The sequence below is a fragment of the Clupea harengus genome, chromosome 10 (genome assembly GCF_900700415.2).
Source record: "Clupea harengus chromosome 10, Ch_v2.0.2, whole genome shotgun sequence".
Lineage (NCBI taxonomy): Eukaryota > Metazoa > Chordata > Actinopteri > Clupeiformes > Clupeidae > Clupea > Clupea harengus.
In genome coordinates, this window is record NC_045161.1 from 6,882,849 (window position 1) to 6,900,007 (window position 17,159).

At 45.9% G+C, this 17,159-nt stretch overlaps 1 protein-coding gene across 1 annotated transcript in view; it reads left to right on the forward strand.

Moving 5' to 3' along the window:
- Positions 1-17,159, forward strand: part of LOC105900938 (unconventional myosin-IXb) — a 48,747-nt gene that overhangs the window by 24,231 nt on the left and 7,357 nt on the right. Inside the window, exons 10-38 of the mRNA XM_042708965.1 lie at positions 98-232; positions 321-442; positions 655-796; positions 965-1,160; positions 1,487-1,562; positions 2,085-2,177; positions 4,042-4,155; positions 5,248-5,287; positions 5,382-5,504; positions 6,745-6,825; positions 7,048-7,158; positions 7,351-7,473; positions 7,638-7,787; positions 8,239-8,396; positions 8,501-8,546; positions 8,628-9,796; positions 9,995-10,079; positions 10,248-10,412; positions 11,279-11,397; positions 13,394-13,497; positions 13,856-14,040; positions 14,490-14,597; positions 14,724-14,894; positions 15,119-15,160; positions 15,347-15,458; positions 15,566-15,639; positions 15,768-15,960; positions 16,059-16,187; positions 17,042-17,147. Of these exons, the coding sequence (XP_042564899.1) occupies positions 98-232; positions 321-442; positions 655-796; positions 965-1,160; positions 1,487-1,562; positions 2,085-2,177; positions 4,042-4,155; positions 5,248-5,287; positions 5,382-5,504; positions 6,745-6,825; positions 7,048-7,158; positions 7,351-7,473; positions 7,638-7,787; positions 8,239-8,396; positions 8,501-8,546; positions 8,628-9,796; positions 9,995-10,079; positions 10,248-10,412; positions 11,279-11,397; positions 13,394-13,497; positions 13,856-14,040; positions 14,490-14,597; positions 14,724-14,894; positions 15,119-15,160; positions 15,347-15,458; positions 15,566-15,639; positions 15,768-15,960; positions 16,059-16,187; positions 17,042-17,147 (4,472 nt within the window). The remainder of the gene's footprint in view (positions 1-97; positions 233-320; positions 443-654; positions 797-964; positions 1,161-1,486; positions 1,563-2,084; positions 2,178-4,041; positions 4,156-5,247; positions 5,288-5,381; positions 5,505-6,744; positions 6,826-7,047; positions 7,159-7,350; positions 7,474-7,637; positions 7,788-8,238; positions 8,397-8,500; positions 8,547-8,627; positions 9,797-9,994; positions 10,080-10,247; positions 10,413-11,278; positions 11,398-13,393; positions 13,498-13,855; positions 14,041-14,489; positions 14,598-14,723; positions 14,895-15,118; positions 15,161-15,346; positions 15,459-15,565; positions 15,640-15,767; positions 15,961-16,058; positions 16,188-17,041; positions 17,148-17,159) is intronic.

The window sequence follows — 17,159 nt, forward strand, 5'->3', positions numbered from 1 at the left end:
CAAACGGATGTTTGAATGACCGTTTTCTGATTACACATGTATTTAGAGCTATTAGTGTTTACTGACCTGCTTCTTTTTTTCTTTATTCTTCCTCAAGTGCTTGTCTATTGGCGTGCTGGATATTTTTGGTTTCGAGGACTTCCCGAACAATAGCTTTGAGCAGTTTTGCATCAATTATGCCAACGAGCAGCTTCAGTATTACTTCAACCAGCACATCTTTAAACTTGAGCAGGTGAGTGAGCTTCTGGACTCTCTGCTTTTGATGGTCCTCTGATTTAGTAATGACATGGAGACTGATTTATCTGCCTTTTCGCCCACAGGAAGAGTACCAGACAGAGGGCATCACCTGGCACAACATTGACTACACGGACAATGTGGGATGCATTCACCTGATCAGCAGGAAGCCCACTGGACTCCTCCAATTATTGGATGAGGAGAGCAAGTAAGGCAGCACACATGTGAGAGGATTGGTGTATGTAGAGTCCTGCAGGCAGCTCTACCTCTTTGGCTCTTAGTCAAACTCTTGAAGGGACGGGTGGCTTTTGTTATGAGATGCAGTGACAGAAACCCAGTGGCTAGTATAGTACTCGCCACCAAAAAAAAACATTAAGATATTATGATGTGTTTGCTTATGATGCTGTTTGTCCCTCGCAGCTTTCCTCATGCCACTGATAAAACACTGCTGGCTAAGTTTAAGCAGCAGCATCACAGCAACAAGTACTTTGTTGCCACGCCGGTGATGGAGCCGGCATTCGTCATATGGCATTTTGCTGGGAACGTCAAGTACCAGATCAAGGTAACCAGTTTAATCCATAGACCAGAAATGCAGTGTGTTTTGTCAGCCTTTATCAGCTACTCTTCATTTGGCATTTTTGAATTGTATCTCTTGGCATTGGGCTCAGCTGTACAGTGCTCCTTATTTGTCCGGTGTCACATTGCTTCTTCTTTGTCCCTCGGCTGGCAGGACTTTAGGGAGAAGAACACGGACCACATGCGGCCTGATATTGTGGCACTGCTGCGCAGCAGTGACCGGGCGTACGTGCGTCAGCTAATTGGGATGGATCCTATTGCCATGTTCCGCTGGGGCATCCTCCGTGCCACCGTCCGTGGCATTGCGGCCTTCAATGAGGCGGGCAGACGCTGGGCAGCTAAGACAGCGGGTACTCTCATGCCAGCTCTTTTTTGCCAGTTGCCAATGCTTGGTGCCAATTCTGGCTGTTTGTTGCCTGTTTCTGTTATCACATTATAATCTCACCTATGTGAAAATAGCGATCAACTGACATTGGAGGGAGGCCAGTTTTCATCTGGGATTAAATTAAATTAAATTATGGTAGATGGGAAAGAGAACAAAACAAGAAATTGCACTGGAACAACAGGACCATTGTGTTTTGTAAATAGCTGTTAATGCTGTTTGTTTGAGTCTCAAGAATAGATTTTCTATTGTTGATTTGTGTGTGTGTGTGTGTGTGTGTGTGTGTGTGTGTAGGTGTGGCCAGACCCACTTCTAGGACACCCCTTGGAGAATTACAGCGGTCCAACACACCTATTGAAAGGATGTACCGGTAAGGAGTACAGCAGCCCTCACTGTAGACAGGGGAGAAAGGAACAGGGTGATGCAGAAAGAAGGAAACTTCAGTTGGGGAATTTGATCTCTTCCTGTCTTCAGCCTTTTTGTTTTGGGACGTCATGTGACACTTCTCTCATCCACTAAGACACACTGCTGGCAAGATTTGCACAATGATCCTGTGGAGATGGCTGTCCCTCGAGTGCTCCCCCTAACATTTTACCAGATTATGGTCGGATGCACTCGCTTAAAAGCCTTATCCTTTTAAAGGCTTTGGTGTCAACCGTCATGATCCAATTTGGTGTTAGATCTGTTTACATTCGGCCATCGACTCAGTCTATTATCTGTAAATCCACCTGTACTGATCCTTGCCAGTATCAAGCCACTCGTTGAACCCAAAATGATCAGTAAGCATGTCCGAGCGCCTCTCCCTGGACCAAAGCGGTCTCTTCCGGCAGCGTCTCCTCTCCAGTCTTCCCTAGTGACCCCCCCCCTGTGTGCCGTTTGTTCCCCTCCACAGCCGTACCTCTATGCTCGATTTCTCCTTTGATCATTCAGAGGAGCGCCCCCTAGATGCCTTTGAGGACATCTTTGCTAGCTTTGAGAGTAAAAAGTAAGTGTACTGAACTAAAAAGAAAACACTGGGAGGTCAAACAGGACATTTTGTACAGGCGGGTGGGGGGAACCCTCCGCATACTCCACAAACTCTCTGGGTCTTATTAGCATCTACCAACAAGCAGCTGTTGGGGAGGTTTCAAGAGTATTTACTCACTCCAAGGGGTTTGGGTTTGATTTTACCCAATTTTGAGAAGGTAATGGATTTTCTTTTTTTTTTAGGTCACCATCTTAAGTTGTTCATCCTGAGTTAAAGAGGAGAGAAGCAGTCTCCGTTTGGCAGTTGTTTGTGTTGGCCAAAGCCTTCAAACGCACTGGAACCAGAAAGACCTTGCCCAGAAATATTAGTCAGAGCTCTCAGAGCAGTCCCTGTGTTTTTCTTCTCAGTCCTCCATTTGTAGCCACAGGGAAATATGATCCCTCTCCCTTGCTGTCTATTTTCTTCTTTTTCACAGAGTTTCTTTCGCTGGGACTCATTCTCTCGATCTCAGCCTGTGCTCTCAATCCTCAGCCACGTTTATTAATCTTGCAGTACAGAGCATGGGACTGTTTGCTCGGCTTAGGCAGTGATATGGCGATTTATAGAACGGGAAGCCAAGAAAGCTCTGCACACAAAGAAATAAAGTAGAAAAGCCCTTGTGGTTTGTTTGGGGGAAAGGGCCATTCCTGTAGAGTCCAGTAGAGAAGAAATCCTGTACAGGGCAGCAAAGGTGCTTTTCAATTCTGTGCTTTCGGTCCACCGTTGGTCTCCTAGGGAAATGTGTCTGCTAAATGACCACATGATACACATTTATTCAACGTCGTCTCCAAGAGCTGATGCTTTGTAGATCCCAAAATAGCCCAGAGAGTTTTCTTGTGCAAAAACATTTTTTTTTTAAGTCCTTGCTTTTTGGAGGGCGCCCCACATTAGTCTCTCTTGTTTGACCTCCCGTCAGTGTTTTTAGAGATTTGGTAAGTACTGCCTGCATGGATTCAGCTGAGAGTGGAGGTGAAAGTCCACTCTCTTCGTTAACGCCGGTTTCAAGGTCACACCAGAGTAACCCCCCTCACCTCCCCTCGCATGGAAGGCAGCACAAATAAACCCAGGGACGATGTTCTGAAGAGTGCATGCTCACTGGCCTCACCCATCTGCTTTGGGAGGTCACAAACACCAGGCGCAAATTCACTTCTAATGCTGGCAGAATGGTGAGGGCTGAATGGAACTATAAGCGGAGAAGGGCAATCCAGGCTCAGAAAGTCATAGTCCATTGTTTGTATGTATGTATGTATGTATGTATGTATGTATGTATTTATTTATTTATTTATTTATTTAATAGAACCATTCTTGAGCTTTCAGATAGAACCGTGAAAGTAAAAGCAGTATCTCAGTGCATAGGTGCAGTAGGAATGCGGCAGGTTTTTCCACTCTCTGAACCTGGATCTGCCTTGCTTACAGTAAAATCTGGTGGTCTACCAGTACTTTTGAGCAGAGGCAGCAGGATTCCCCATCAGTTGGATCGATTGTTTCCACGCATCCCTGAGAGGGGAATTGATTGCTCCCTCCTGCCATAAGCTCTTAGTCCACAGCCCTCGCTATTCTGCATTATGCTGTTTTTGTGGGACACGGGTGTGTGTGTGTGTGTGTGTTTAATGCCAGCCAGTATGTTGGTGTCTTTTGATTCTAGCGGTGGAGGGTGTGTGTGTTTTTCTGTTCTGCTCAATATTGGGGTTTGTGTCTTTACCTCATAACCTATGTGCCACCCTACCCCACTCCACCTACTCCCGCCCCCTTCCCCATCACCCTCCCTACCCCACTCCACCTCCTCCCCATCACCCTCCCATACCCTCCCTGCTCCACTGCGCCACCTCCTGGGCTGAATCAGGGACATGCATGCCCAAATCATCAGCTCCATTAAAGATTTGCAGTTGGACGGTGAGGACCCTCGCAAGCTACTGCAGTCCTGGGGGCGTCTGCGGTTCCCACGCCACGTCCTTCAGTGAGTGTGATGCCCCCCCCCCCCCCCCCCCGATGCCTGGATCAGCCCACCCTAGTGCCAACCATGTGAAAAATAGCTTAAACAGAGCGTTGGTCCTTTACCCAGATCCATGTAGTGTTTATCAAGTAGAGCAGTGTTCTGTAGGCTTCTTTCAAGCATCTGATGTTTACCTCAGTTTAAAGCACGTTTCAGTACTCGCAATCACTTGAGGTATTATTTTTGTCTCAGAAAACAAAGCAACCTTCCTCTTTAGTCAGAGTCCACCTTACGCGTCTCCTTTTCTTCATGGGCTAATAGTGTAATGAGTAGACGCCTCAACCCACTTCTGCTTTTTATAGAACAGCACATGGCTGCCCATCGAGGAGTGCCCTCATGTGCCTATAGCCAGCGTGATCCTTGTTAGCACAGATAGGTTTAAATCTGTTGGTCCTGCGGGGGCCAAGTCCTACGTTGACCAGGCTGTGGCATTGCTTACTGGATGATAGTGCTAGATGCAATTGCTTCTGTGTAGCTGCTGCTGCTGCTGCTGCTGCTGCTGCTGTTGTTGCTGCATGACCAAGCATTACTGACACGAATATGGTTTCTCAAGAAGAGAGCCGCTGTGCTGCAGAGTCCGCCTTTTCCTGGCAGGTCTACAGGCCTCTGCAGGGCCTACTCTCCTGGATGCTGGCGATGATGATGATGATTTGAAGCAGATGCTCTTGAGCTTCTCTGGTTGTGAATCACTAGAAGTAGACTGATTGTAACATTTCGACAAGCAACCGTGCTAAATGTAACGTATGGCATGTAGGAATCCAGCTAGTCTGCTATATAGATTTCCACCTAAAGCCCTAAGCGTTGCGATGAATAGAAACAGGTAGATGTTTGTTAGCGTCAGAGCATGGTAACATCCGATGGGTGGGCTGAAATGCGTCACCCTCCCCATTGTCCTTTGCCCCAACCCCATTCCACCCCACCCCTCTCCTGCAGGTGCACCCCGCCTCCCTCACCGACTGAGCATGACTCACTGTACTAACTCAGCGCCCACCCGCACACAAACAACCCCCCCCGCCTCTACACACAAACAAACCCTCTCACACTTCTTCTCTACAGGAAAAATAAGAACGCCAAGCAGAAGCAGCTCATTCCTAAGGTAAAATTGGCAAGGATTTTTAAACTGTACAGGTCTTCAAGTTCGGCCAGTGGTTGTGAATTTTGACTTACCCATGACGTCCCTGCTCATGTAGGTACTCCTTGACTCGCGTTCCCTTAAATTCATCGTGAGACTCACACTGCACGATCGAACCACCAAGTCCTCGCTGCACCTGCACAAGAAGAAGAAGCCACCCAGCATCAGCGCTCAGTTCCAGGTAGATCCACTGCACTGACCCTCCTAGGCCACCGTAGTCCACTGCACTGACCCTCCTCATACATGACCGTAGTCCAATGCTGAGGTTGATCATGATCATTTGATCATGTTGGATTACATTTGTTGGTATAAGCATGAATCCTAAAGCTCTTGGAAATGTCAGCAGTGCCAAACATGTGGTCTGAATTCCATTGTCTTGGTGGTGGGAAGTGGGAATTTGGATACTTTTGAAAGCGAAATCTTTATTTCAGTTGAGAATGTCCAGATATGTCTGTCCCAAACTAAAAAGTGGCAAACTACAATATAAACTCATGACTTTTTAAGAAAAAACAGCCAGATGATCAAGACACAGATGTCCTCTTGCCAAGCCACTTCTGTCGGCTGGTAGTCCAAAGTTTGTTTTATTCTTCAGTCAGCTATATCAACACAACACTTGATAACCTGAATATATTGTCCCCATGTGTAGGGGCCAGACCTTGTCTATTTTGGCAAAAATGAATCTCCATACTTATTAAAAATCTATTTTAAGTTGTTTGGTATTTTCCTCATCTTGGCAATATTGGGATTGGAAAAATAAGGAACAAGGCACTATGGCAAAATGTCTGTGGTTTATCAATTTGGTCTTTCTCACAAAATATTTAAATGAAACCCTTAAATTATTTATGACAAAGGTCTTTATTATTAACAATCTCCAAATCTGAAGCTTTTAAAGTAGCAGTAAGTGGTCATCCAAGACTTCCCGTTGCACTGGGTTAAAAATATGAGACGACACACAAATCCCCTTACTCATCCATCAACATGACTAACACTCCAAGAACACAGTTAAGATGAGAGACGAACAGAAATGGGGAAGTATCTGCAAGGAAGTGGAATTCCATTTCAAGTCTCAAGAAGTTTAAAGCAACTGGAGATATTAGTCTGTTTGGAAGAAGATGTGCGTGTCTTTCCTGAACGCAAACCAAACACAACCACAATATGTCAGAAGGCTTGATAGGAATAGCCCAACATTGCCTTCACCTGAAATGAAGGACCTCCAGTTTGCAAATTATTACTGGAACTTTTAGTGGGGGCTGGTTCTATGTTCCTAGATGAGGCCAAAATCAAGCACTTGAGGTAGATTTGGCGAGATGGCTGCTCAACATGGTCCTCAGAAAGTGACAGGCAACCTTTCCTTGGAAATTGACAGCTCATTTGAAGCTCTTGTAGACACTGAATCACAGTGCCACTCTCTTCCTCTACAGACCTCCCTGAGCAAGCTGCTGGAGACGCTGGGAAGGGCTGAACCATTCTTCATTCGCTGCCTCAGGTCTAATGCCGAAAAGGTAACAACTTGAGTCAACACCACCCAAATACTGCTGAAGTGTTTTCATTTACTTGGCTGTATGTGCCTTCGGATCAAATGTGTTCCATGTCTAAATGAAGATTTCTCTGGCCCTTGCTATTTTCAAATGCAGGTTACCCTTAAACCAACACTGGCCATGACCCCCATATCCATAAGACTATATTGTAAGATGTTAATTGTGTGTGTATGTGTTTCCAATCAGAGGGAGATGTGCTTTGATGAGTCCCTGATCCTGCAGCAGCTGCGGTACACAGGCATGCTGGAAACAGTCCGCATCCGGAGGTCTGGGTATGGTGCCAAGTATACTTTTCAGGTGAGTCATTGCTGAATATGTGATTCCTTAATGCCTTTTCCTATAGGTGCACTAAACCTAGTGTGACTTCCAGAGATGCTGCACCAAAAAGCTGTGTTGTTTATTCAGATCACGGCACTGCTGCTTAGGGATTTGCATTCAACCAGAAATTGTAACTCAGCTAAACTGTCATTGGATATGTTGATCTTTCAGGATTTCTTGGAGCAGTTTCGAGTGTTGCTGCCCAGGAATGCTGCTTCATGCCAAGAGGACATCTCAGCTCTCCTTCAAAAGATGGGACTCGACAACACTACCTATCAGATTGGCAAAACCAAGGTCATTGAAACTACACTGAATTCATTTTGGGGGGAAAAAATAACAAGGACTGATTTCTGATTGTTTGCGTCCCACAGTGTTAAGACTGTGGTGTGTTTTTTTGTATATTTGAACCGTTTTAATATCAAGCTTGCAAAGTAATCATTAGTGAATATCCTCATCAGGTCTATCTCAAGGAGCTTGAGCGTCAAAAGCTGCAGGACACGCTACACAAGGACGTCATGCGCAAGATCATCTTCCTGCAGCGCTGGTTCCGCGCCAAACTGGAGCAGCGGCACTTTGAGAGCATGAGGCAGTCAGCCATCCTCCTTCAGGTAAGCTAAACACATCTGGAGACTGTTTAGTCCCTACGTTAATTATGACTCGGCTGCACGTGGGAGTGACTGTAGCCAGATGATAAATATATGCTTGTGGTGGCCTTCTGTTTAAAGACACTAAAAACATTGAAGTCATAGTTTTAACTTGTAGGAAGTACTAAATCTGATAGAATAGCTGTTTTAGCATTCAGTGTTGTGGAAATCGTATTGAATAGAATTGAAATGTACGCTTATGTCCATTTGTTACTTGTATTCTGACCACAAATATTATTAAACTTTGAAACAGCAGAAAATACTGATTTAAAGAATCTGGATTAGCAAATTTCATTTTGCTTTTGTATTGTTTGTGAATCATTGATTTCCAAAGTTGTCCCAGGCCTACATGTTGTAAAATGTACAGATGTACCAGAAACAGTTTCTTCCTCTTACTGTTTCTCTCACCAAACAGGGATGCTGGCGGCGTTATTATAGGAATCGGCGCTATCGGGCCGCCACTGTACTGCAGGCCCACTGGAGGGGCTGCAGGCAGCGGACAGAGTATCTACGTCAACGTTCCGTCATCCAGAAGATGCAGGCGTTGGTGAGGGGCAGCTCTGCACGCCGGAGGTACTGCACCACAGCAACAACCAACCTCTTCCTTTCTAATCACGATTACCAAGTGATTTTGGTTTGAATGGTTTCTAACAGTTGTTGCGAACTTTATTTTCTAGATGCCAATCCATCAAGGAAGAGAAAAGAAACAGAGAAGAGGAGGAGGCTAGAAGAAGAGAGGAGGAAGAAGCAAGAAGAAAAGAGGAAGAAGCTAGGAGAAGAGAGGAAGAGGAGACAAAGAGAAAGGAGGAGGAGGAGGAGGAAGAAGCAAGGATAATTGAAGAGGAGGAAGCTAAGAAAAGGGAGGAAGAGGAGGAGGCAAAGAGAAGAGAAGATGAGACGAGATTAGCAGCAGAGGCTGAAGCAAAGAGAGCGATGGAAGAGGAAGAAGAGGCGGCTAGGAGGCTGAAAGAGAAGGAAGAGTCTGCCAAGCAAGCGTTGGAATCGGAGCAGCAGGCTGCCCCACTGTGTCCTCAGGCAGTAGTACCAGAAGACTCTCAGGAGGCCGAGAGTAGGAAGGAAACGCCTAAAAGCACCAGCCAGCCAGAACCAGTGGTACAAACAGCAAGAGCAGAGGAGTGTCAGGACGTCCAGGCCCAGGAGGAGGGCAGGTCCCCCGTCCAGGAATCCTCAGGGTCTGGGGAGAAGAAAGCCCTGGATGTCCCCCATCCACATGCTGAAAACGGTACACAGGCTGAGGCTGGGCCTGAACCTGAGTTACTTGAAAGCGCACAGCCCCAGGACAACGAAGCTGCTCCAGCTTCGCCAAAAGAGAAGGAGGTCCATGACACGGCACTCATCCCAGAGAAGGAGCAGGAGTCTCTGACGCATGTGGTTCCTGCCGCTTCAGATGCCACTGGTGCTGCCCCAGAGAAAGGGGTCCGAGCTGCTCCCCAGCAGCAGGGGAAAGCCCAGGTGTCACGGAGCCAGGAGAAGAGGGAGATGAGGCGCCAACGAGGCCTAGAGCATAGCCAGAGGGAGCTACAGAGGGCTGCCTCGGCCTGCAAGGATGACGCGCCCCCCAGGCTCAAAAGCCAGGAGCCCCCTAGCAGTACCAGTACCAGCGAGACTGCTGAGGCCAAGCCCAAGGAGCATTCTGACAACAAAGGGCTGGACCAGTACACCTTTGTGGCTTGGAAGGACAAAGGGAAGGCTAAGGAGAGTAAGAGCTCATCTCCCGTACTGGTGCGACCCACCACTCTGCCCTTGGATATCCCTGGCCCTAAGATGGAGAGAAATGGGCACAGCGAGGCCTCCAGTCCCCTGCCAATGGGAACAGGGAGCCTGCCAGGTCATGGCAAGCCGAGTGACCATGACCGGTCGGAGAGGAGGAAGGGCAAGAGGGGAGGGGAACCATCAGAGAACATTTCCCATGAAGCACAGATCCCGAAGAGCAGGAAGATAAACTCCCTGCGGTACATCCACTTTTCCTCTCACTGTGAACACAGATCAATTTCTAGTTAAATTTCTCAGCCGTTGATTTGAGAATAAGAACTCAAAGAAAAGTATACCGCTGGAGATGTTTGTATATTACTGGGCATATATGCTAAGGACATTTTTGTTATTTTATTAATTCTCAACTTTATTTATATATCTATTTATCTTATTTACAGGGCTCAGGATAGGGATATCTCATTATCTCTTGATGACGTGTCCAGTTATGTCCCCCCTACTGCAGATGGTCCTGGAAACAAAAAGGTAACTTATGATCTTTGTAGTAAATAGCTATGCTCTAATTTTAACTTTGCCCAGTGTGTGAGATGTATGGTAGCCGCTGTGTGTTGGAGCAGGTGTAATATCTGTCCGGTTCTCACGCTGGGTTGTCATGAGGTTTAGTGTGTCACTGTGCTTCTCTAACTCACTCAGGGCAGGGTGCGTTTCCGCAAGCACCGCAAACGCCGAGGCTTAGGCTTTGCACGTAGCTGCTTGGCAGGTAAAAGTGCAGAAATGGAAGATGTGGAGTACTGGACTTTCCCTTTGCCCCCCACGAGTCCTGTCCAGACCACAAGTCCAAACATACAGCAGGTTCAGGTGAAGCCATGGCAGAGGTTGCTGGCGTGCTGGGTGGGGGGAGGTGTGGTGGTCTGCTGCCTGCTTGTGGAGGCATATGAAAACTGCATCAGGGGGGTGGAGCCCTGAACCGTCGGGTTGACTTCCCTTACCCCTCCCTTTCTCTTCAACCCAAAGAAACTCTTTCAATCCAGCCTTTGTTTTCCTTGCTACGTTTTGATTGGACACGAGTCTCTGGCTGCCAGTGTCTGACCTTTTTTTTGTCACTGCACCAGATGTTCTACTTTCCCCATTCTCGGAGAAAAAAACGAAACATTTTAGACAATCATTCTCTCAGGCTGCATGTACTTCACGGTGCTTGACAGCCATATTGAGTAAACCTAAATATTCAACTTCATTATATTTGCCATATGTGTTTCCTCCAAGTCTTCTCCATTTCATACTCTAGTCATTGGAGCATTGTGCCCTTTTGCACATCACAGGCTTCTGGCTCTACTGTGTCCAAGAATCTAAAAGAAGTTGACATACTAATATGATCCCAGATTAACTGATTCTAGATTATGTTACACATAACAACGTTTTTTTTTTTTTTTTCCTCTTATCTACGTTGATTTTAAGTGGTTTCCAATCAAACATTTGCTGAGAATAATTAAGATTTAATCCCTTAAAAGGTCATCATGGTGGTGGGCTACTAATTTGCTTTGGGTGGAAATTCACGGTTGAATGATGGGAAGGGTTAACAGCATTTATGGGTGCTTACTAATCAGGGGCCAGATCCTCTTTATCTGACCACTCTCGGTTTCTCTTTCAAGACTACGGAGCACTGCTGCGGAGAGGTCGCCCGCCGGCTGCTTTACTAACCAGTGTGTTTGACGGTTGTCCCACAGGGTCAGGCCAGCACAGAGTCCATAGCGGATGGGGCTAAAGCCAGCTCACTCAGCAGGAGGTCCCCGGAGGGTCCGGGCCCGCAGGACACTACTCCCCTCCAGCCCTCCACTCCAGAGAGGTACAGCACCACCTGCACACCCCTCTCCCAACACACACTCGCAGCACGGGCTGGGCGGACAGTCTCCTCACTGGATAAGCAGATGAAGAGACGAATAAAAACGGCAATGAAAGCAGGCTCGCTTCTTTCAGGATCAGCCTTTTGCCTTCACAAACTATAAACCCTCGGCCTGTACTTTAAAGGATGAAGTGTGGTGCTAGTGGTTAATTTGTACTGTACTGTTCACTGTTTTATATAACTAAATGAAATATAATGGGGTTTTGGCGGCTCTTTGTCCCACCCTTCAGACCAGGTCTGCACTAAAAATGAATGAAATCCCGTGGTGAAATTGAAGGCGTAGTGAAGGTCAGATTATCATGATTAAATATGACTACGGTGATGGTGCAGTGACTCACACGCCGTGTGAAAGGCCGTCCATGCTTGACCTGAGCTTCGCCATGACTCACTGATTCCCTTTGGGCTGCTCATCCATCTTACGTGGTGTGTAAACGCTCTTCTGCCTTATATAGTCGCAGAGGCCCTCGTTATGGGAGGGGATGGATGCCTTGAATTCCTGAAAACTTAATTTGCTCTGAGCAGAGAGGTTTGTTGGAGATGGTCATTCACTGCCCTGGTGGTATCATCAGGCTGAGGATCAAATTGTACATTTTGTCTCAGTGTTCCGTGTTACCATGGCACTAATGCAAACATCAGCCTTTTTAAACATAAGTTTGGCTTTTAAAATAGACATGTGTAGTCAGCAAATGTTCTGTGTGTATGGTAGTAAAGATCATGTTAGTTGACTGGATACCCAGACAAACGCCCTAGAACCCTACCAATCAAGACCAAGTGAAGTTTAACGGTCAAGACTAGACCAAGACAACAGTTGAGGTGCAACTCCACTCAATGCACAATTTTGGAAAATGGAGGGCAAGCAGCAGAGAGTGGGGCGGAGTAGGGGCCGTTCATCCATTTATACCCTTGACATTGTTGGTAGCCAAGTTGTTCTGTAACCTGGCTACAGTTTTTGACTTCTGACTAAGTTGCAATCTGCCGGAAAACTTTAGCTGCACAGCTAACGTTAGCTGGGTTAACATTATTGTCTGAATGAATGTACTCAATTTTACTGATTATTACGCTGGTCAGGTAAACTAGCTAACATGTACGTTTGTTTGTGAACCAGTATCAAACTAAAAGTTAACCTTACCCAGCTAGTTTGCTACACGCTCATGTTGGCTAGCTAGATAGATGAAACAAACTTACCGTTCCCTATGCTTTCGCGCACGACAACGAAAATCTTGACGTGTCGACGATGCTATGATGAAAATGTCTCAGGGAGCCTTGTGCTTGTTTTTGGCGCAATCAATAGGTTTTCCGGTATTAAAACTCGTTTAGAATGAACGCAATTTTGCTGACAACCTGATGGTTGCTCCAAGGTTGACTGACATGATGAGTAGTGCACAGAGGAAGCAGAGCGGGAAAATGGAATCCAATATCGGCTATTATTAATCCCGTGTGTTTGTCATCCTAAATGGAAGGAAATAGGAGTTTTGAGAATTTCATATCTGTGTGTGAGTCCGTATTTTACTGAATGGTTGGTAATCATCCCGTAATTGGAAACTAAAAGACGTGTACTGTATTGAAGTGATACTGGATGTGCTGTAGTCTGTTTGAGAATCGATTCAGTGCAATTGTATGGGAGAGAAATATTACAGATTAGACTATTAAAACAGACGACATTGTATGAGATGGAAGGAAACCATGCTGTTCTCCCTCAGCGGGTCTGTCATGTTATGTTCTGCTTCCCAAACAGAGAATGCGCTTCAAACAGTCATGCATTTCCCTGTATTTGTAAATCTTAATCACACATGCTATTTTTTTATCCTTTCTCTAGTCACCATATGTCCCTCTGTGTAATGTAAAGCATGATGTGTATGTCCTCTAGGCCAGCATTTTATACTATAGAGAAGCATATCAATTTTAAATCGATTCTTTGGGTTGTGTGTGTGCCCGCTAGGTCTGGGTTCCTGAGAAAGATCCTGAAGAAGCGTGAAAAAGTCCAAACACCTGAGGATGGGGACTTCACTATGACCCAGGCTCTGGCTGAACGGTCTGCAGAAGGTACATGAGACCGCACAACTAGGGCCTCATCAACATCACTAACTAATGTCTTTAATGTGGTCTATGATCATGTCTTTGTTGCCTTAATGGTACGTGTGCTGTTTCATGTTTTCACCCAAAATCGGTGTGAAAGATTTTGTCTGGTACCCAACGTTTTGATATAAAGAAACTCCAAAAATTTAAAATTCTTGGCGGAAGATCACCCTTCGCTCTCATTTTTCTTGCTGATGTATGCATTCCTCACCAGTGACTACTCACTTCCATTTTTGCCAAAAGATCTCAGCTCTGTTTGTAATGTCTGCTCCCATTGGGGGTCTTATATTTGGCATGTCTTCTGCCCCCACTCTCCTCCACACAGTTGCCCACCCACCTCATTCCTCCCGCTCCCACCACGGTGAGGCGCCAGGCGGACGATTAGGCCGCAATCCCACCATCAAGATCAGCCGCGCCACGCGGGTATCTGAACAGTGGAATGCCTCGCTGGACCGCGAGATCACCAACACCAACGAGCTGCGCCACTTGGACGAGTTCCTTGGCAATCAGGTCTGGCTTCATTCCTGGGCCTGCTCATTATCAGCTGTTAGATCATGTCTAGTTTGAGTATCCACTTACTACTCTCGTGTATCTGCTGCCATGGTTTCTCTCTTGTACTGAAAATATCTTTTTGTTTGTATATATATATACATATATATATATATATATATATATATAATAACAAAAATATATATATATATATATATTGTATTTAACTTTGTGTCTAATCTTACTCTCCAGCTCTTATGATAACCTATCTAAAAGATCACACGTTATAAAACGTGCAGTGTAGGTTTTGTAAGACTTGCCATCTTTATTCCAACGAACCCCAAATCCACATGTACAAAAGATGAAGCCATGCAAATGGATCAAAGCCGTCCCAGACAGCCCCATCATTAGATGTGATGCAGTTCCAGCTCTTTTGGTTCATGTGTGTTTGGTGCCGCTTCTCCCTCCAGGTGAATGACCTCCGCTCCAGAGGCAAGCAGCTGTCGGCCACGGAGGACATCTTCATCACGGCAACACGGGAGTTCCGAGAGACCATCAAGGGCATGTACTCCCTGCCTGTACGTCGCTCATTGCCGTGCTCACCACAGCCTATTTGTCCCTCTTTGCAGCATGTTTTTCTGTTTTATTGACGGAAACATACGCGTGCCTTCACCCTTCTATCATGTGTCCTTGTGTCTTAACAGAAGCCCCACATTGGCTACAAGACCCTGATGAAGAACTACCAGATGAAGGTTGTGGCCCTTGCGGGAGAGAAGCAGAAGGCTGAGGTGCAGCTGGTGGTCAACCTCTTCCAGTCAGTCCTAGACGGTTTCATACGAGGAGAGATTAAGAAGGAGGAAGCAGAGCCAGCCAAGGTACACACACACACACACACACACACACACACACACACACACGCACGCATATGTGCACATCCATCTGGAGTTCATTTAAAGTAATGTGAAGTCTGTTTTGTGGTATGATGGAGCAGGTGCACTCTCTGATGATTATTTGGTAACCCTATCACAAACATTAATATAAATGCTCAAGGCAGTGTTGGCATGAGAACTCACCTGCTGACCTTTTGTGCTTGTTCCAGCCCACTAAAACCCGGAAAAAGAGACGGAAAAAGGATAAAAGTGTAAGTTGAACTTATTCACCGTCAGGATAACAATAACAAAATGCAATGCTATCCTCAACACTTCTTTTGATAACCTAATAAAGCCTCTTAAGGACCTAAAAAGAAACAGTTAGTCAGTTTACTGGTTTAATTTGTTAAAGGCAATGCTTGAAGATGATGATGCTCACTATGCTGTGCTATTTTTAGATGGAGAGCCCACTGGACCACATGTTCACCACCTACCAGGTGAACATCGTGCAGTCTTGTGACCAATGCACCTCCTATATATGGGGCATGGAGAAAGCCTGCATGTGTAGCTGTGAGTAAAGACGCCGTCCGTTGAGCAATACCTGAGGTTCCAGTGTGTGTCATTTTGGGTCTGTACCTGATTCACCTGTATCACCAAACTCCTGTTTGTGTTTCCAGTCTGCAAAATGGTGTGCCACAAGAAGTGCCTAAACAAAATTACCTCTGACTGCTCCTCCTTCTGTGCCAAGAAGGTTTGTGTTTGGTTTCATTCTGTCCTCATCACTCGCATCTTGAAGAGCTTCAGTATGTGGTCCGGGCTGGTTCAGTGTAGGTGTGTGTGTGTGTTTTAGTGACTATATCCTACACGCCTCTCCTTCAGAATGAAGACGATTCGGGGATGCGCAACTTTGGGGTGCGTGTGTGCCGCCTAGTGAGTGACAAGGCCCCGGTCCCCTTTGTTCTGGAGATCATGCTGGAGCACGTGGAGATGAATGGCCTGTACACCGAGGGCATCTACAGGAAGTCCGGCTCCGCCAACCGCATGAAGGAGCTCCATCAGAAGATGGAGGCAGGCAAGTCCTCAAATAAACTGTTGGCTCTTGATATCCTCATATTATATTTGAAATCTTTACATTCTGACCTATGGTGGTGATATTCTCTGTTCCTCCAGACCCCACCAGTGTGTGCCTCGAGGCCTACTCCATCCACATCGTCACTGGCCTGATCAAGCAATGGCTGAGAGAGCTCCCTGACCCCATCATGACCTTCAACCATTACAGTGATTTCCTTCGAGCTGTGGGTAGGTTCCTTTGTGGTGGAAAACATGTGAATGAAAACTCAATAATCTGTGTGAGAAGAAAATCAACAATCAGCATAACCACCATGGTGGTCTGACAAGCTAATGAAATGATTTGGACTATTGAAATGAACTAGATGATGTGCACTCTGTTTAAACGCGTTTCAAGTATAGCAAACATACTGATGTGTCAAACGTATTAAGCTGGGCTTGGAAGTAGGTGTATCAGGGGAACTATCCGCATGTCTTCAGGGAGCTACCCACTTGTCTCCCAGATTCGTAACCTCTGACCCTTCCTGTTTCTCTCACTTGAGCTATTCTCTAGTATCCCAGGAGTTATTCAGTTGGGTCTCGACCTTGAAAACAGGCGCGGATAACAAACCAAACATGACATGAATATTTCCCAACGGATCCTCCAATTAAAAAAGATTTAGTGAGATAAGAGGGATTCATCAGGTGTATAAAAAGGGAATGAAAAAGTCAGGTCTTATACTGGCAAAAAAAAAAACACTCCACACTCTGTCTGACTTCTGAAGACTTTTGAAGATTTTTCCTGAAGGCCAAGAACAAAGAGTTTAATCCAGATCTAAAAAGAAGATTCTACCTTATCAAAAACCTAAAAAGTAGCCATGACTTCTTCTTGCAAATGCCTTCAGGTGTCTTGTGTTTGTGTTGTTATGAGGGTAGCATGTGGTAGACACTATCCGTTATCACCAGTTTCTTTTTTTTTATCCTGTCTGATGGAAACCCAGAAAGTCAATGTTTGAACATGAGTCGTGTGCACAGATCCCGAAACGTACTTTTAGCCTCTGTTGTAACATTCGGTCATTTGACTCGACTTCTCCCCGTCTTTGCAGAACTCCCTGAAAAGCAGGAACAAGTTCAAGCCATTTACAGAATCCTGGATCAGCTTCCCTCTTCCCACTTCAACACGCTGGAGAGAGTCATCTTCCATCTCGTCAGGTGTGCTCACAT